Raw genomic sequence first — 20,467 nt, forward strand, 5'->3', positions numbered from 1 at the left:
TTATCAATTTATGTATCATTTTTATTTTTTTAAAACAGTTTTTTTGCTCTCCATTTACTTTTTGAGTATCAATCATCAACTTTTCATTGATTTATAGTAAATTATTTGATTTCTTTGAAAATTATAAAAATATTTAAATAAATATTTATATTTAATTATATTAATAGATGAAAAATATTTATTTAAAAATAAAAGAAAATAATAAATAAATTGGCAAACATTGGTTTTTTCACTTTTTTTTGCTACCTTAAGATTCGCAGCTGTAGCTCTGAATCATCTCATTTACCTAAAAATTAAGAGATAAAAAAATTTATTTTTGTTTTTATTCTTACTAGAATTAGTTTTAATAATGTATTTATCTAAATCATTTATTCAATAAAAATTTTTTTCCCCAAACCGATTTGAACAAGGTAATAGCAAATTGCAATAATTTATAAAACTTAACTCTTGATTTAAGGTATATACATTGTGAAATAATTAGAGTTAAATGCCTTTTTAATTTTAGATAGGCTAAGTATACTAAAGATTAATAAAAAAAATTAGTTTTAAAAATTTTAATTTTAGGTATGCTTGTTTGTTAAGAAGCATTAATTAATTAATTCATTTTTTATTTTTAAGTAAAATTGTTTATTTTGTTTTTTATTTGATATCTACATATTTATGAGAGCCAGTAAATTTAATAGAACATTTTTTACAGTTTTTTTATTTTATAAGTTAATTAATTAATGCTTTATAAAAACAGTTCTTTTTCAACAGATGAAGGCAAAAATATTAGAAGAAAACTCTTAAAAGCAAAAAAGTTAGTTAAATTAAGAATTTATAAATGATTTTTCATAATTTCTAAAAAATTCAATACATACTTGTTTCTTATTTAATTGATTATCCTATTTGAAATTTATGTTTTGTTTTATGGGTAAATTTAATCTTAAAAAGTTGAATTAAGTATTTAATATTCGATATCATTTTTAGTTGTTTTGTGATTTACAATAAATATTAGTTTTAGTATGGATTAATTGTAATTTGTGTAAAATTAAATATCAGAATAAATTTATAAAGAAGTTAGTTAATATGTATTTATTTATTAATATGTTATTTAATGCATACAAAATTTGTATTTAATTATCATATAAATTTTTTTGAATAATTCATTTAATATTTAATGTTAAATTAATAAATTTATAGTTTTTATTTTATATGAACTTAAAATAAAGGTAAGTGAATAATTTAATTTCAATTTCATAAAAAATAGAGTAAATGATAAAATAGAATAATTAATTTAAAACTTTAAGAGATGTAAAAATAGCTGTTTATTATCGCTTTTTGTATCATTTTTATTTATAAAAAGTTTTTTTGCTCTCCATTTTTAGATCATCGTCTTCTTTTAATTGATTATCGTAAAAAACTACTTTCTTTCTTTCTTTTCATTAATTCCTATGAAAATTATTAAAAAATATTGAAATAAATATTTATTTTTAATGATTATAATAGATGAAAAATATTTTTTTTAAATAAAAGAGAATAACAAATTGATGATGAAGGAACAATCGATTTGAGTAAGGCATTAGCAAATTGCACTAATTTATAAAGCTTAACTCTTGATCTAAGGTATAAATTGTGAAATAATTTATTTCTATTTTCATTTCTAACTAAATTTTAAATAAACAAAAAAAAATATTAATATTTTTATAATCTATTTTAATTTTTAAACACAATATTAAATAAAAAATAAGATTTTCAATTTTTCTCGAAATTATTTTTTAATAATGTTTAAAACCTAATAAATTTATTTAATTTCTGAAGAATGACAAATATAAGCGATAAAGGAGCTTATAATATAGTCACTTCTTTAACTAAATGTACTAATCTCTTAACTTTGATACTTGATTTTTGGTAATATTGTTTATTTATTATTTTTTTAAATTTAAAATTAAACATTAATATATCTAAAAATTAAAGGGATAATAGCATTGGGGCTGAGAGTAATTTTGATTTAGGATCTGCTTTATCAAAATTAAATAATTTGTAAACTTTGAAACTTGATCTCAGGTAAATATTAGAATTTCATTTTAAAAAATTTAATATTTAATTAAGCGTATGAGAAAAAAAAGAAGAAATTTTCATTTACTTAAAAAGGATGGATAGTAATTATTATATTATCTTTCTTTTGGATCACTTTTAAATAATATTAGGATTTATTTTTTGTTTACTAATCAAATTTAAGCTATCTAAATTAAAATTAAATGTTTTAACAGATATAATTGTATTAATGCTGAAGGTTTATTAGAGTTAGGCAACGGTTTAGCAAGATGTACAAATCTCACTACTTTAACTCTATATATTTAGTAAATAAGCTATTTACTTTCTTTTTTTAGCATTTTATTTTATTGTTGTGAAAAAAATTTAAATAAAATTGATTGATTTGAGAATTTAAAACAAAATAAAAATAGTAAATATTATTTTATTTGTCATAGTAAAAAATATTTTTAATTCTTTTTAAAATTAAAATTATGGAATTTTACAAAAACTATTCAAAAGATAAAATATTATAGGTAATAAAAGTGTTGAGTATTTAGGATCTGCTCTGTAAAATTGTGCTAAACTATAAAACTTGTCACTCGATATATTGTAAGAGATTTTAAAAAAACATTCAATTTAAATTTCTTTTTGACTAAATAAAAAATTAAATATTTATTTTTAATTGATATTTTAATTTTTTATTAGTAACTTTGATGATTAAGATGAAAATAGTTTAGAACCAGCTGCTATATCAAATTGCAAAAATATTTAAAATTTAACTCTAAACATTTGGTATAAACAAATAAATTATTTTTATTTAAATTAAATTTTGAATTCTTCTAAATTATTTAAAATTAATTTAGCATAGTTATTTAGTTAGTTAGTTAGTTAGTTTGCTTTATTTGAAATATTTTTGTTTTAATTTTTATAACTTAGCTATTTATTTTTTAAAAAAGGTAAAAAAGTATTGGGTTATAAGGAGCTTAAGTTTTGGGTTTGACTTTAGCAAAATTTACAAATTTATCAGTTTTAACTCTTAATTTATAGTAAGTATATTACAAAAATTACTTTTTTAAAAATTTATTAGATTTTAATTTTATATTTATTTTTTCTTATGAAAAAATTTTTAATTTGATATACTTAAATAAATGATAAATCAAATATATATTCGTTTATGCTAAAGAATCAATAAAATTGGAGATAAAGGCTTATCATGTTTGGCATCAGGTTTTGTAAACTGTGCAAATCTTTCAAATCTGACACTTAATCTTGCGTAATAAATATTAATTATTTATTTTTTACTGTTTAGATTTTTATTGAAATTCTAGTAACATAATAAATTAAATAAATAATTCAAGCGATAACTAAATTGGAGCTTAGGGTGCATCTGAACTAGGTTTTGCATTACCAAATTGTAAAAATCTCTAAAATTTGGCTTTAAATCTTGAGTAAAATTTATAAATCTTTTTTATCAATATTTTAATAATAATATTTAAATTAAATAATATGTTCGTTCTATAATAATTCAAAGTGCTAATCATGTAGGATCAATAGGAATATTAGATTTAAGTTCTGCCTTAATTAAATGCTTAAAGCTCTAAAATTTGAAGCTTGAACTTTTGTAAAAACAAACAATCTTTTATTTATTTTTTTAATTTTTTTAAATAAAAATCAATTAATAGTAATTATTTTTGCTATAAAGGTAAAACAATTTAGGACTCTAGGGAACTTCACATTTAGGATCTTCTTTATTAAAATGCAGCAATCTTTTATTTTTAGAAATTAAATTAGGGTAATAATTAGTTTTAAGTTAAATTTCTATCTTTACATTTTTTGAAAACTTAATGTTAAAAAGAACAAGTTAAGCATCAAATTTTATTTTTTGATTGAAATTTAATTTTTAAAAAAAATGTATTTTTAATATTAAATAATAAATAAATTTATAAGGTTTAACACAATAAATTTAATTAATTAATCCAAATTAAGAACTAGAATACTAAAAATGAAGAGATTACTTTAAATATGTATCACATTTTAACATTTTTTATAAAAAATTATTAAGTTTTTTATAATTAAATTAATAAGAACTATCGTGGTCTTTAGAATGAAATATTAATACATAAACTTAGTAAGTTACTAAGTTAGTTTTTCATGCAAAATCTTTTTTTATATTATTTAAATAAATATTTATAATTTTTGTTTAAGTAGTGTTTTTGTGGGTACCAAATAACTAATAAAAAAATGTTAAAACTTTTAATGTTTTTTAAGTCTTAAAATAATTTAGAAAAAAATATAATAAATATTTATTTAATAAAATAAATTAAATTTATTTTCTTTTATTCAAAATCCTCAGCTACTTCTTATTTAGAATTGTAAATATATTTACAAAAATATTATTTCAAACTTACTTTTATTGGTGTTTGCATTAAATAATAAGTAAAATTTAAACAGTAATAAAATTTAGAAGAAAAAAAAAGTAATTTAAATTTATAAATTGATGCAAAATTCATTTAAATTGTATACACATATAAAAATATTAATAGTAAATATATGCAACAATTGTTAATTTATTTATTTATAAAATATAAATATTTATTATGTTAATTAATTAATTAATTCATTGTATTATATGTTTAAATAAGCCATAAATTGCATTTGATTCTATTTATTGCTAAAATACATGAGATACTATCTTAAAGGCTGGGCTGAGAAGTTTTATTTGTATTTTTTTAAATATTTATTATTGGAATTCGTTTGAGTTGAATTAATTGGAATTTATATTATTATTTTCAAACAATTTTATTGCAGCTTGAGAAATTACATCTAAGAACTCTTCATATTGTGTTATTTTTTGATTGTTTTTAAGGATTAAATATTTTATTTCTCCTTTTAATTATGTCTCAGAGAAATTTATTAGACTATTGTTATTTTTATCAAGTATTTTTAAGTTTTGAATGGCTTGATTGATAGCTTTAGGATATTATTATAATAATTCTTTGTCTTCTTTTAAAAAGGCATAGAATTTTTGATGGTTTTTCAGTTTATTCTCTAAATGAGAGTATTATTTTTGCTATACTAATCCTTGAACCTTTGGAGCAGATAGTATCAGATCTCTGATTTAAGTTTTTACAGATTTTATCATGGCTTTTAACGAACATAGAACATGTTAACGGATAGTTTCAACGACTACATTTTCTATGCCATCTATTGTGCTATTTACAGAATTATATATAGGCTATTAAACTAAATTTGAAACAACTTCTGTAAAGGCATTAGAAGAAAATTGTAATTCATAGTTGTCCTTAATGAAGTTTTCAAGGTTTTCTATAATTGATTTTTTGTGATTCTTACAAATATTTTTTGACAAACTGCTGACTATTTCTTTTTAAAATTAAGAAAAACTTAAGTAGAAAAAGCTTTTTTTGAATGCTCTGTATATGCTTTCTATTTACTAAGTAGAAACAAATTATATAACTTGATTCTACTCCAATATTTTTTTGCAATTTTCTTAAAATTTATATGAAAGCAAACGGAGATTTTAGAATGTCTAATCTTATGCCATCTGCTAGGTGATAAAAGTAATTTCTGGTGAGTATTTTATGACCTCTTTTGTTAGGGCATTCTTAAGACTTATTTAAATCATAAGTTCGTTTTGTACTCTGTCAGCTGAAGACTCACTGATTTGAGTTAGCATGTGTATATAATCGTTAATTTAGAATTTTCTGATATTTTCAATTAAAAGAAGCGATTTTTTGCTTAAATAGTCTTTTAAATTCAATCCTTCAACATCAGCTATTTTTTTAACAGCACTAGCTATTCCTTGGACTTATCTATCTTGTTCTTCAATCATAAGAGGATATTTAAGATCAACCTCAAAGTCTACAGGAGTGCACAAATCCAATCCTGAAGGAGTTTAGCTAGCAGCTGAGGTGCGAGTTGAAGGTGTATTAGAGTTAGAATTTCCATCTTACAAAATTTGTTGAGCTTGTAACAGATAAAGTGAGTTAGCTAGTTAGAAAATACCACATGCAAGAGGAATTAGAGATTTCCACTTTAAAGGTTTGCGATCAAAGAGCTCAATAATAAATGGGATTTCCTCATTTTAATGCTCTTTAAGCATTTGTTCAGTAATTTAGTCATCTTAGAAATATTCGTTGACTTGGATGAATTATAAGCTTTCTTTTTTAGAAGGATTTCTATAGAGTTCCTTAATTTCTGTTTTCAATTCTCTGATTTAATCCTAAATTTTACCTCTGATCACTTCTTCATCTTTGATTCTCTTAAAGCATCCACTCTCAGTGATGTAAGATTCGAGCTGCTTCCTGTCATATTTATTCTAATTAAATATTTTTGACTCTTGCAATTAATTCTAAAAATGTTTGCTTAAAACAAGACTTTATTCAAGCAATTCTTAGTTATATTCTTGCTACACTAAAGATTAAGATTATAATTGTATTATTTACAGTGCTTAGTGCAAATCATTCTTTTAAGCTAGAATTTCTTCACATTTATCGAGCATCTGAAGAGATTTAGCATGCTTTTTCAAAGAAAGCAAAGCAATAGCTTTAATGTAGTGAGCAGCTAAGTTATTTGGATTTTTCTAGATGACTTCATCTGATATTTAGAGTGACTCAGCAAATTTGTTATCCATAAGTAACTTCATTCCTTCGTTAATTAAATAAGAAGGATTGACTATATTTTTCTCATTAACTCTTTTTTAAAACTCTTCTTTGAAAATTGCATATTCTTTCCTGACTTTCTCTGGCTCCTTTCTCATGAACTAAATCTTGCAATAAAATGTTGCCCAAATCTCTTCTTCTTACTTCCTCATATATTACTTATTTTTAATAGCTTCACAAGTGTTAAGAGTCTTGCAGTAGTCCCAAAAAATTTCATCCATTTTAGAAATATCTTTCATATTTTAAAGTTATCTCTCGCAAATCTAAGCATCTACTTTGTCTCTTTCCTCTATTAAGTTTGACTAAATTTTATTTTTTATGATAAAGCTATCTTTTGAACCATCGATCACCATTTGAGCACTGCCGTCTTATCCACATCTGCCAGCTCTACCGAATGCCTAGTCTTCTACTCTCTTATTCTTAGGTGTGAACGTTACTATTACATGCAATCCACCTAAAATTTATTAATAAATAAAAATATATTGTTTATATGTAAAATCTTATCTAATTGATTACCATTATTAATAATATTTGGAGAAAGCTTTATATCAGTTCCTCTGCCTGCTAAGTTAGTGCTTATTATTATGCAAAAGTCATTTACTTATTCTTTTTCTATGCTTTCATCACCGCTGTAGTATTCTATGATTTTTATGTTTGAGAATTTCTTAGAAATCAATTTCGAAAGGTATTTGCCGAATTTTTCTGATTCAGATATAATCAAGCAAGGTCTTCCTTATTGCATTTTTTGACCAATTTCGTTAATCATAGTCTTTTGGAAATCCAAAGTTGTTTTTTCAATCAAGGGTGGGAATATTTATAATTTTCTAGGCTTGAAAGGAGGTACTTTCAAAGCATCTATTGTGTAGAATTACTCTAAAACATTTATTGATTAAAAGGTGCCTAATGTTCCAGTTAATCCAACTAAGTTGCTTTTATAGAGTAAAAACATGTATATGTTAGAAACAAAATTGACAGTCATGTTCATTGGAGTTACAGTCACATTTTCCTTCATTTAAATGAATTAATGTAAACCTCCTCTCCATTAAGTGTTTTGCTAAGCTATACCTGTGTTGTCATAGTCAATAGGAATAATTTTATCGTTTTCTACTTTATACTCTTTGTTTCTTTAAAGTTACAAAGCATGGAAACCATTGCTAATCCATTCTTTCATTTGGGACATTGCAAATGACTTCATATGACTAGGTATTTGCTTATCAATCTCGGCAGACACTTCACCACTCATAAGAACTTAGTTGATAAATTCAGTAATAAAATCTTCAGCTCTGCAACAGTATTTCTTTTCCTTATTTTCTACAAAGTAGTAATATCCATCTAGATATTGATCTCTCATCTAAGTAATTTTGTACCAAATAAGCCACAAAATAGTATTCAGCTTAGACAACCCTGGAATACTCTTAGCAAGAGAAGTGGAATGATTATGTTGATCAATAAACATACAATCGACTTCATCAACAATAGCAAAGTCAAACATTCTGCCACATCTAGTACCTCTTTGCTCATAATAATCACCTAATAAATCAGCTGCGTAGCTACCAACATCACCATAGACTATATCTTTTTTGTAAGTTTCATTTGGTTCACTCGAACGAACTTCTTCTTAGCCAATTGAGCCACATGTTAAACCGAGCTCTTCATAGAATTCCTAGAATTCTTCACAATCTCTCTTGGCAAGCTCTTTGTTTGATGTGTAGACATCAACTTTATCTTTCATTAAACTTCTGGTGGCTGCCATCAAAGCAACTGTAATCGACTTGCCTTCTCCAGTATTAATCTGTAAGATTCTTCCTTTTTGTTTTTGCTTGTATAAAAACATCAAACAAGAAATGATCTAAACCGAACGTGGTTTAATTTTTCTAACTTTTTCTAAACCCTTGCATGATTTGATCAAATAATAAATCTCAGGATACCTCTTTTTTAAATCATCCAAAAACTAGCCGTTCATACCTGCATCATATTTGCCAAATAGTTTCATGAATAGATCTCTTTCGTATTGAGTGAGTTCATTAATCTGCTTTAAGATAGAATCAACTTCTTCGCTGTAAAACTTTGGCTAAGTAGATTGATTAGTAGGCTTTATCTCAATTTTTTATTAATTAGATTAATCTTATTAAATTTTTTGTTTTTTATCTTGCTTTGGTGGATAATGTAAATCTTATTGATTTGTTTATGGTTAAAAATTGTTCTATTCAGATATGCATTTCTTTAATTAATTTGGAGTGTTTGGCTGTTATTCCTAGTTGCTTTCTGATTGAATTCTTTTAATTTATTATTGGATAGGAGAAACATCTCTTTCCTTCTTTTAATTTAAAATTTTATGAATCTGAGGTTGAATATCTATGCATTACTATTAAGGTTGTTGGTATTAGACTTTCTAAATATTTATTATCTAATACTTTTTATCATTCTATTTTAATTAGTTAATTTTATCATTTTACTCATTTTTTGATAAATAATTTTGTTTTTGATTCTTATTTTACTCATAAGGTTTTTCGAATTACCTTTCTCTGCTATGGATATCTTATCTTTATTGTTGATTTACATTTCTTCTTTCATTTTCTTTATCTTATTGGTAATGTCTGAAGGCATCTAAATCGTAATGAGTTACTATGTCGTTTTCTGTTTTAATTCTAGTGGGGTACAACTGCTTTTGCTCTTTTCTGATCACATTCTTCCCAGTTTTTGGTTAAAGATACTCATTTAAGTATATTATATCGAATTTAGTCATAGCTTTAAATTTATTATAGGGAGTGTCTTTATTCTAGCCTTATTTTTCTACTTCAAAAATGCTTTAAGAAACCTAATCCATGAGACTTAAAATACTTTGACACTCTACCTTATCGCACATCCAATAAGACTGCAAGAAGACATCATAATGTATCTACTTTTGATTGAATCTTTTGCAGTTTAATTAAATCAATTGCATTATTTAATGATAAATTTATTTTTTTTTCTCTTTATTTTTTTATTAGAGAGGAAACTGTAGTTCATTACTCGAATTGAGTAGTTCCTTGATTTTATTGACAGCCACGAGGATGTGCATTCTTTACTATTTAACCATAAAGTAAAGCTCAAAAAGGAGATCAACCATGTAAATACCCAGCCCCTTTTCCGTATATTTTGCTACAATTTAGTCTTTAAATTAACAAATATTATTAATCAATTCCTTGATTAAATGTACATTTGTAAAGTTGTATTTATCAAGCATCATAGCGATTAAGCAGCTATCAGTTTTACCGATACCTTCCTGAGCAGCTTTACTTATTATTTTTTCTACATCAGCATATGGCTCAGCCAAATAATTTCTCTCTATATCCATTGCTTAAAATATCTACTACTTGGATAATGCAAATAAAAGTTTAAATAAATTATTGTTATTTAAAACAATAAAGCTTTATATTGATTTCTAAATGTTTGATTTTATAAATATTTTGAATGAATTCTAACAATCAATTAGTTAAATAAACCCAAAGGGCAAATCCTTTCAAATTTGTTTTTTTTTTTTTTAAATTTTGAAAAAGAATATTGAGTTTATATGAAAATAAAATTATCTAAGAGAGAGATAAGTATTTATAAATAAATAAATACTTCCATTACTAAAATTTCCTATATAATTTATATAACAGCATTTTTTATAAATTAATTTTATATTATTTTTAACACTTTTCACAATCCAGCAATACAAAAATTTAAAATGACATAGTAATTTTTATCAATGATTATTTTTTTTAATAACTGACTGATAAAAACAGATTTCTATACAAACGAAATATCTCTTTTCTAAAATTGATAAATTAATTTCCAACATTAATTTAAATTTAAAAATCTTAATGAAATTTAATTTATCAAAACACAAACAATCATTAAATTAAAGTTTGGTGCAAGATGTAAATCTAATAAAATATGAGTTATTCAAACAACCAATAAATAAAAACATTAATGAAAAAGAAAAAATAATATATCTATTTATTAACTTATTTTTCATTTTAAACGTTTATAAAAACTATCTTTCTTAAAATGAAAAATACATTTTCATTTATTTTTTATTTGAAATGTTATTATACAAATTATTTTAGTTTGAAATTATAATAAAAATAAACAAATACTTTTATCTCCTTAATTATAAATTTACTTTATTAATTCGTTAAAAAATGTTAACTGAAAAATTATTAAAATAAAATATTCAAATTAATATGATTTGTATTTATAAAATTAGTATACCATAATTAACTAAATAAATATTTTTATATCAAATATTTACTTAATAACCTAATAAAATTAAAGTAAAATTTTTCCATTTAAATTGTAAATCTATATATACAACATAATTAAAAGAATCACGTGGTATATAATAATCTGAATTACAAAATTTACTTGATTTATATAATTTTAAATTGCTATTATTGGCATAATATTATTGTTTATTTATAAATTATTTTAATGGTAAAATAAAATCTATAAAAATCTAAATATATTTTTAATTTACTATTGAATAAAATTCGAAATGCTTACTTAGATTTAATTATCTCAATTAAAAGCGTAAAAATTTATTTTCTGATTTGATGCAATCCTAAAACAAAAGCAGTTTTGCTAAGAGGTTAAAAATATTGTTAGAAAGGATGTCTACTTAAAAATTTTTTTATACTGATTATAAAGATAATATTTTGAATAAATTAACATTTCTTTTTGTTTAAAAATAACTCTACTTAATATTATTTCAAATTAATAAACCTTAAATACTTACTTTTTCAGTGTAGAAACATTTTACATTAGCTAATATATATATTATTATTAGAAATAAGGCTATTTTTATCTCTCTCATTAGAAGAATAAAATAAATCTGTAAAAACGATTTATATATTAATTTACTAGCCAATTTTATGAAATTTAATGGATTTAATGATATTATACTAAGATAATTTTAATTTTGAAAATTTATTTTCAAAAAAAATAATAAAATAGAAATCAATTAACCCCTTTATTATCAATAAATCAATCACTTTTATCATGTCTCTCTCTTCTTTTTTTAAAAATAATATATGTAAATCCATTGAAAGGCAAATTGAATAAATAGAAATAGAAAAATGATATTAAAAATATCTTATTGAATTTCAAGAAGAAAGAAAAAAAAGTAAGAGCTTTCTAAAATTGGTTTCAAGTAAATTTTATTTCAATTTATCTATGCAGTAAGTAACTTAAGGAAGGTTTTATGAATCTTTTATCTTTCATTTATTAATAAAATTTTGTTTTAAAAATATATCATGATTTTAGGCTGAAAGTTTGTTAAAAGTATTAAAGTAATTCTTTTACATCTAAATTGTTTACTTTATATAAGATTTAATTATAGCATGTAATTTACTTTTCTTTGTACAAATACTTTAAACATATAACACACTCTGAATAATTAAAAAGGTTGTCTGCTAATTTTTTAAAAATGTATCAAACACCTAATGAAAAATGAGAAAAGAAAAAAATTAATAAAAGTAATAGGACTTTATACTTAGAATTAATTAATTATTCATTGGATTAGCAAAGAAAGCTTTAAATTTCTACTACCTAAAAAATTTTTTAAGCATAATAAATTTACCCAAAAAAAATAAGTCATCAAAAAAAAAAAAAGACAAAAAATCAATATTGATTAATAATTCTTTGATATTTCCCTAATATTTCGCGAAAAAGTAGTAAACATACAAATAGAATACTCCTACCATACATACAAAATATTAATTAAAAACAAAAAAAATATAAAAAAACAAATAAACAAATAAACAAACAAAACTCAGACAGACAGACAAACAAATAGAATTCAATTAATTAAAAAAAATGGACAAATTAAAGAGCGAGTATACAAACTTTAGAGAGAGGATATTTTGCTAGGATATTGATGCCTCTAAGATTAAGCAATTTAGCGATAGAATAAAGCAGCAGCTCACATCGAATGAGAGCGAAAGATATCCTTTTGAAGTGATTTCCCTCTTGGAAAGTATGTACAATCATAACAAATCAATTAATACAGGAGCTGCTCCAACTTTGGACACTGTCCATTTGTTTGATCTAAACCTTACTTTAAATTAACTTTAATCACTGAAAAGATGCATTTAAAAGCTTGAATATCCTCAACAAATACTAGATTCTCTCAACTTTTTGTTTTCATTTATGTTTTCAGATGACAATAACAAGCTTTTTTTGATCAACTGCAAAATAATTAATGACATTCTTGTCAAATACAAAAAGACTCTTAAGCTAAAGAACGAAGAATACCAGCTAAGATCGATCAAATAAATTGAACTTTTGCTTGAATATGGCAAAAAAAACAACTCTCCTCTACTAACTCACCATTTAGAAACTAACGGAATTAGTAAACTGTTGAAATAACTATCAACTAGCTCAGAAGTTTAGACTGAAATCAAGTAATAGTGCTCTGAATTGCTACAAAAGTATTTCAATATTGAAATTGATTCAGAAGATTTCGACAGTGAAGATCAAAGCAGCAATAATAGCTAAGAAAACTATAGCCAAAATTGAAGAACGAACTTTGCTTGTAAGGACACTCGAATAAATCTGAATTCTCTCGCCAAAACTCTTGTACACAATTATTAACCAGCTTTGGTGATCTCAGATTTATATTGAATAAATCCTTTATATGCAATAATTCTATTTGATCTATCTACTCTTTATTAATCTAAAGTATTAGTTTACCTGACTGCCTTTTTTTTTGATATATTACTTACTTACTATTCTAAAAGTCTTTCAAACAGAGTAAAGCTATTAACATTATTATTTATTAATATATACTAATTACTTTATATATAAGTATTCATTACTGACCAGATAACAAAGAAATTTATAAAATTTCTTTATAAATTATATCAAAAAAATAATAAAAAGCTAATTTATTATTTTATTAGAAATTTATTATAATTTTTTACTCATAAACTCTATAATAACAAACAAAAAACCATTTAAAAACATTCACTTAAACTAAATATATAAAAAAACACTAATGATTTTATGATTTTTAGACCTATCCTAGTATGATTAAATGCGCTTATAAATATAAATAAATTAAGTATATTTGTGCTATTCATATTTTGTATTTAATATAATAATATTTTGCTAATTCTTTTAAACAATTCTTCTTTATTATTTATTATAAAATTGAATCAAGTATTTTTTCAATATTAATTACTTTTATTTATAAATTTAATTTATTAATTTTATAAATAAAAATGTTTTTACGGTTAAAATTAACTTCAAATTAATATAAACAAACATTTAATTAATACTTCGAAAATAGTCTAGAATTTTTTTTAATATTGAAAACTTTAAATTTATTCTAGCCTTGACCAAAAAATTTTAATTTTGTTAGTTCATTCTATTCATTTTAAATATTAATGATAATTGTAATTGATAAAGAATAAACTGATTAATTTTTAGATATAAATATATTTATCTTATAAAATATTTTTTGTTTAGATTTTGTTTAGGATATTTGGTAAAAAATCTACTAAAATTGAGCTCCGCTTTATACTTATAATTTTAATAATAATATAAAATATTTATTTTATTCATTTATTACTTATTAGATTTTGTTTAGAAAATTTTATTTCTTTTCAAAAAATGTAAAAGTCTTCAAAATATCTTTCATAATATTATAAATGAAAATTTTATCTATTACTTCAATATTTATTATGTTTGATTGCTTAATAGCGTCAATTATTGATAAATCAATTCTTCTATTATAAAATTTCGAGTAAAACTAAAAGGTAAAATCAAGATTTTAAAAAAGTAATTCAGAGATAGAGATTGATTGTAATTAATTTTAAATGATTGTTTACAAGTAATTTATAAGATTGATTTTTAAATTTAAAATTTAAAAATTTATTAATTACAATTTTTAGTAAGACATATATTTATTTTTTTTTTATAGACATTAAATGATACAATTTTGAGTAAAATTATTTATGTATTTATTTATTTATTTGTTAGTAAGAAAGAAAATTACTTTTTATAAGTTTTTTTTGTTTCTTATTTTTAATTTATTATTTTTATTTGTGTTTGGAAATCTAATTTAAAAAAGTATTATGTGACTAAATGAGATAATTGTTGGATTAATACCAACTTTTTTTTGAGAATTTGTTGATAATAATTGATTTAATTATTTATTTATGCAAGAAGATCGAAATAATTATTTTTTTACTCTTTGTTATTATTTTGAATATATGGATTTTGCTTTGAAAAAATTTTAACTATGACGAAAGCATTCTATTTTATTTTAATTATGTTAATTGCGTTATAATAGAACGATTCAAAGTTAAGGTCTAGATCTATCGATTGAATTGATTTCAATTATCAGGGTTTATAAAAATATAAACAAAATTTTGAAGGATATTCTCACAAATGGTTATATTGTTTTGATTGTTAGACTCACTAAATATTTCAAAAATTGCAAATTTGTTTGTTTTTATTGTTAGTATCATATAAAAGATTAAATTATTTTCTCTCAGCAAATAGCTTCCTCCTAGCTAGAAATCATTGCCACCCATCATAAACTCTCCTAACTTATCGATTTGAGGAATACGTTAGAAGTGAGGCAAATATTAAGCAAAATCATTTATATTCAACGCAAATTTTCTGTCTAAATAGAATTTTTCTGATTTTAAAATAAATCCGTTTTGTAATTTGGCAGTATTTTTTGGATTCAACTTTATTTTTAAATATTTACTGAGCAATCTATCAGCCTAAATAGTTCTTTGTTCTAAAAATTTTAAAATATTTACTGGCATGTGCAACTAAAATTTTTTCTTGATATCTTTGCATCTAATTTTATAAAATTTATTTAATTAACTAAGCACTTTTCATGCTAATAAAAACAATTTATTTAATAATTTATTGATTTATTTTTACTGGTAAACAATTTCAGCCTAGATTGGACCAAATGGAATTGAGTTAAATTTAAAGAAGAGCTCTTATTTAGACTAGTTGTTCGGAGATAAGCACCAATTAGATACAGTTGGTTTTGCAAAAGCCTAGCAAGTGCTTGATCCTGTAAGTGTTACATAAAGTTAATCTATAGGGGTTTAGGCCAAGTTTTTATAGTAAAGATTTAAATTTAAATAAATTTAATCTTGGTCTCTTTCTTGCTAGCTAATGCATCCAATTTACAGTCCTTCTTTCGTTTCCAAGTAAACAATCTTCTATAAAAAGATAGCTTGCTTATATTTAAGCAAATTATCCTTCGACATAGCGTACTACGAGAATAGACTTCTATCAAATTTTATTATCTACAAACTGATACACTGGCTACCATTATTTTACATCTAATCATAATATTCATAGACATTTAAATGAGGATAAATGATTTATTTCATTTGGTTATCAATAGAACCATTTGATAGTAAATCTTCTGTATCATCCTATGACATAGCTTTTTTTTTATCAATCACTTTTTGAATAATAAAATTTGTATTTTTAGAACAAAGTTAACAAAATATTTAAATAATTCAAATTAATATTTTGCTATTTAAAATTTACATCCAAAAAAAATAATTTTTAGTGATTTTAAATCTTCGAATTTTAAAGAAATTTATTATTTTTTGAATCAAATTTTTTAATTTAATAAATTTATTTATTGAATGTTGATGTTTTCTTACAGTTTATTGGTGAGAAAAGTAGCACAGATTCTTCATTTTGAACATTTTTGTTTTGTTTTTAATCTGGTTTAAAAGATTGGTTTTATTAATAGAATGAATTAGGCCTTTTTACTTCTTATTACTTTGTTCTAGAATTATAATTTATTTAGCTTTGGTCAACAAAAAAGTTTTATTAAGAGCTTTATATTTTTAAAATAGATTTTAATAATTTTTTTATTTTTATTTTTTTACTTAAAGGCGTTTGGGAGCGTGTGCTACCTTTTATGCCCAAAACCGTCTTGATATGAACGACTTGGAGAACCATTGAAGCTCTAATAATTGCTAGTCTAAATTTATGGGTTACCTTCTACACTATTGTTTAAGTATCTAGTGTTTGGGGATTTCCTATCTGATGACTAGTGTCTCTTTTATTTTAAAATTTTATTAACTTCTGATTATACTATTATTCAATTTTACTCTATTTGTACCATATGGTTCAAATATTTTATGTCTTTTTTTTGATGAATTAGCTAAATCCTTTTCTAATAAGTTCTTTTAATTGGATAATTGAAGAGGAGTCGATGGAGGCTTTTCTGAAGATTTAAACTACTTTGAAAATATCATGTTGTTTTATGTCATAACAGGAGTTGTTGGGTAGGGAAGAGGAGGCAAGTTGTTGCTGCTGTTTAGATTATTTAAATTCAAATTATTTTAGTTTTATCTTGTAAGACCATCTACTTTCTAATTTAATTAACTAAAGGCTAATTCAACTGAAGCTATTTTCTCAACTAACCTTTTATTCTCTTTCTATAAGTTTACTATTAATGTTTATTTCTCTTAATCTGTTGTATTTCTCAACTTGCTGTTATCTTACAAAACTTCCAAATCTTAAATTAGAATTTTTTCTGGAGAGTAGTTGTTATCAAGGTTATTTTCAGATAAACCTTCTTTAGAATTAAATTCCAAGTAGAGTTTTTTCTTTGATGGTTCTTGGTAATCTTAAAAATCAGAAGTAGACGGTATTTATAGGTTTTAATTATTCTTTTACATTTGCTAAGTTTATTATTTGATTGTCTTTTATAACTCTTATATTGTTTAATTAAGAATATCTATTTGCTTTAATTGCATTGAGCACTATTCACTCATTTGGTTATAATTCTTTAAAATAATTTTATACTTTTCTTCTCCATCGTGAGCTGCTGCTGCTATGTTTTACTTTGAATTCGATCTCTGTATTCCTTCTTCTAGTAAATTAAGAGCAGACGCTCTTTTTTATGAGCTGTCTCTGCTCAATTACTATTATTTAGATTCCAAGGCTTGTATTTTTTAGCTATAGAGGTCATTTTGCTTTTGCAAATTTGCTATCCTTTCTTCAAAAAATTTAAGTTCGTTGACATTGCTATTTTAGGCCAGCGACTTTGTTTCCATTTCATTTTTTTTATCTTTGAGCTAATTTTGAATGGTTAAAATTTGCTTCTCAAACATTGCATTAATTGACTACAAATTCCCTATTTCGTTTTTCTAAATCTGAATAGTTTCGTTGAGCTATTTTTATTTTTCTTAGTTTTTTCTTTAGTTTTCTTCAAGCGTCGCATTCAATTAGCAAATTTCACTTTAAAGCTAATCAATTAACTATAAATAGTTATTCTTATCTGAATTAAGTCCAGTGTTTTTATCTTCTGTATCAGCCTTTGTCATCTTTAAGCACTAATTTTCTTCTTCGATTAAATTGATTTACTTTTATAATCTATCATTTTGATCTTTTAATAAATCCATTTCTTTGCTCTGCTATAATTGCTTTTATTTTGAATCCTCTAAGTCCTTTTTGACTAAACTTAGAGTCTTCTCTTCAGACTGCTTCTTTGAGTTTTGGGTCTTATTATTTTCACTAGATATTCTTTCTAAAATTGCAATTTGCTAGTTGAGCATCTATATAGTCTCCTGCTACCCACTCGCTTAAACAATAAGAGCTTCTTTTTCTTAAACTATAAGCTAGTAATCTTTCTATAATTGAATAAATTCAATTTATTGCTTACTTGACTTGAGCTGTATCTGCTCATTCAACTGTTTGACTTAATTATTCATATTTACTAACTCAATATTAAGCTTTTCATTCTCTTTAACTAATATCTGTTCTCTCTCTTCATTAAATTATTGTTTGTCTTGCTTACTTTGCAAAAATTCTTCTTTTTATTATAATTTTTTTTCCATTTGTAAAAATTATTCCTATAAAACGCTATTCAATTCAAGCATTTTTTCAATTTCTGTGTTCTTTAAGCTAATTTTCTGTTGATATTAATACATTTGTTCTTAATTCTCATTTTTCAACTTCGTTAAGCTCTCTTTGAGCTGTTAAATTTCAATTTCTCTAGCATTAATTTCATCCTTGGCTTGCTTTTTGTCTTTTAACTGCATAGCTTGTTGAATGTTTTTCAATATTTCTAATTCATTCCCTATACTTGATAATCTTTCCTCCATAACCCTGTTCTAGTGCTGCAAAGCTAGCTTTTCTTGTGTTAGTTGGCTATTTTACTCCTCTAATTACAAAATTCTACTTTCCCATTGCCTCTTTTGACTCTCATTTGGGTTCTCCTGCTTTTCTGAATTATTAGATATATTATTTGGTATTTCTCCAAACGAAGATCCGCTAAAAATAATATTGTTGGAAGAATTACCTTGTATATTTTAATTCAAAATGCTACTCTTCTTAGTTCCTATATTTTCTATCATGGAAGTAAGTCTTTAATTCTCTTTTTTACAAAATTTTATTTCTGTTTCTAGTGCATGGATCTTAACCCTTTGATCTAGAACCTCTTGTCTCTCTTAATCTAATTTTGTGCTTAGATCACGATTCGTAACCTTGTAATCCTCGACAAGCTGCTACAATATCCTTTCTTCCTTTGACTTTTCATTTTGCAACGCATAATCTGCAATCTACATTAGCTATTTAGCTGTTTGATACTGATCTTACTGACTCAATTTGCTTGGAGTATTTGATCTTTAATTTAAATCCTTTGAATAATATTATTATTGCGCCTCAACAGTTGAATTTAATGCAAATCCATCTTATTTTGTTTTAGAAAGTTGCTCATATTTCTTCAATAAAGAAGTGTGATCTTCTTCAAGACTTTTAAGCTACTTTTAATCTATATCTTTTGTTTGCCCATCATCTTTTTATTCGCTTAAATTGCTTTTTTCATATTTAAGACTTACTGGGCTTTGAGGCTTAAACATTTTTATAATAAACTAAATAAGGTTAAGAATATTAATTGAATTAATTAATCTTTCTTCTAATAAAAAAATTAATACAATTTAATTTTAATTGCTTAAAAACAACTTCTTCTTTCTTTTCCGCAAAATATGTTGTAAACTAAATTATCTCCATAAATATGATATTTATTTATTTACTTATTTAGTTAATTAACGAATATTTTATTTGTTATTATAATTCATAAATAAAAACAACTATTCAATAAATAAATAGATTATTCCATTTTAGCTACCAATAATACACTTTTAAAAATCGTTGAAATATTTAATTCTTTTCATTTATTTATTAAAACATCTTATTAATTTTCATTTCTTCAATACAATTAATTTTCATTTAATATAAAAATAATCCAATTAAATTCCTTTTTTTAATATCTGAAAATATTTAATAATGGTCAAAAACTTATCATTTATTATTTATTGTAAAAAAAAGGTTTTCATTAATTACTTATTTTCAAACACTTACTGTTATTTTTTATTTTTGTTTCAACAATTAACTAAAATTTTTTTATTTACATAATTCCCTTCATAATTATAAAAAACAAACTGCTTTTTTGGAAATGAAGAGAGGGGTTGATAAAGGGATGATGCCTATTTTTGAAAAATAAAAAAATATAGTAACTATTATTGTTATTTTATTAAAAATTTTTATAAATTGGATTTTAAAATTAAGCATGCAATGCTGATAAATAATTAAAAAATTATCTTTTAAATATCATAATAATTGCTCATTAATAAATAGAGGTATTTTTTAGATATTTTGTAAAAACTTATAAATGATTACTTAAATATCAAAATTTGAATAAATAAATAAATTAATTAGATAACATAATGTCATTTTAATACACTGAA

General features: G+C 23.0%; 4 protein-coding genes across 4 annotated transcripts; 2 read left to right on the forward strand and 2 right to left on the reverse strand. All coding sequences in view use genetic code 6, as the record gives it.

The window, feature by feature from the left end:
- Positions 1-1,801: 1,801 nt before the first annotated feature.
- TTHERM_00204070 (kinase domain protein) lies at positions 1,802-4,124 on the forward strand (the record flags this gene model as incomplete). Its single annotated transcript, XM_001007093.3, has 12 exons — positions 1,802-1,890; positions 1,957-2,046; positions 2,253-2,342; positions 2,536-2,625; positions 2,722-2,808; positions 2,973-3,062; positions 3,200-3,289; positions 3,375-3,464; positions 3,548-3,637; positions 3,719-3,808; positions 3,964-4,040; positions 4,102-4,124. The coding sequence occupies 12 exons, from the start codon at positions 1,802-1,804 to the stop codon at positions 4,122-4,124; spliced, it is 996 nt and encodes a 331-aa protein (XP_001007093.3).
- A 509-nt stretch (positions 4,125-4,633) lies between these two features.
- On the reverse strand, positions 4,634-10,032 carry TTHERM_00204080 (helicase carboxy-terminal domain protein; the record flags this gene model as incomplete). The annotated part of the gene is made up of 2 exons (XM_001007094.1): positions 4,634-7,149; positions 7,212-10,032. 2 exons carry the CDS (start codon positions 10,030-10,032, stop codon positions 4,634-4,636), a joined length of 5,337 nt encoding a protein of 1,778 aa, XP_001007094.1.
- Positions 10,033-12,170: 2,138 nt separating this feature from the next.
- Positions 12,171-13,238, forward strand: TTHERM_00204090 (hypothetical protein; the record flags this gene model as incomplete). Its single annotated transcript, XM_001007095.3, has 1 exon — positions 12,171-13,238. One exon carries the CDS (start codon positions 12,171-12,173, stop codon positions 13,236-13,238), a length of 1,068 nt encoding a protein of 355 aa, XP_001007095.2.
- Positions 13,239-15,058: 1,820 nt separating this feature from the next.
- TTHERM_00204100 (hypothetical protein) lies at positions 15,059-19,798 on the reverse strand (the record flags this gene model as incomplete). Its single annotated transcript, XM_001007096.2, has 6 exons — positions 15,059-15,533; positions 15,621-16,158; positions 16,367-16,545; positions 16,598-16,770; positions 16,823-18,945; positions 19,021-19,798. The coding sequence occupies 6 exons, from the start codon at positions 19,796-19,798 to the stop codon at positions 15,059-15,061; spliced, it is 4,266 nt and encodes a 1,421-aa protein (XP_001007096.2).
- Positions 19,799-20,467: the final 669 nt, after the last annotated feature.

The sequence above is a fragment of the Tetrahymena thermophila genome (assembly GCF_000189635.1).
Source record: "Tetrahymena thermophila SB210 genomic scaffold scf_8254815, whole genome shotgun sequence".
NCBI classification, from domain to species: Eukaryota; Ciliophora; class Oligohymenophorea; order Hymenostomatida; family Tetrahymenidae; genus Tetrahymena; species Tetrahymena thermophila.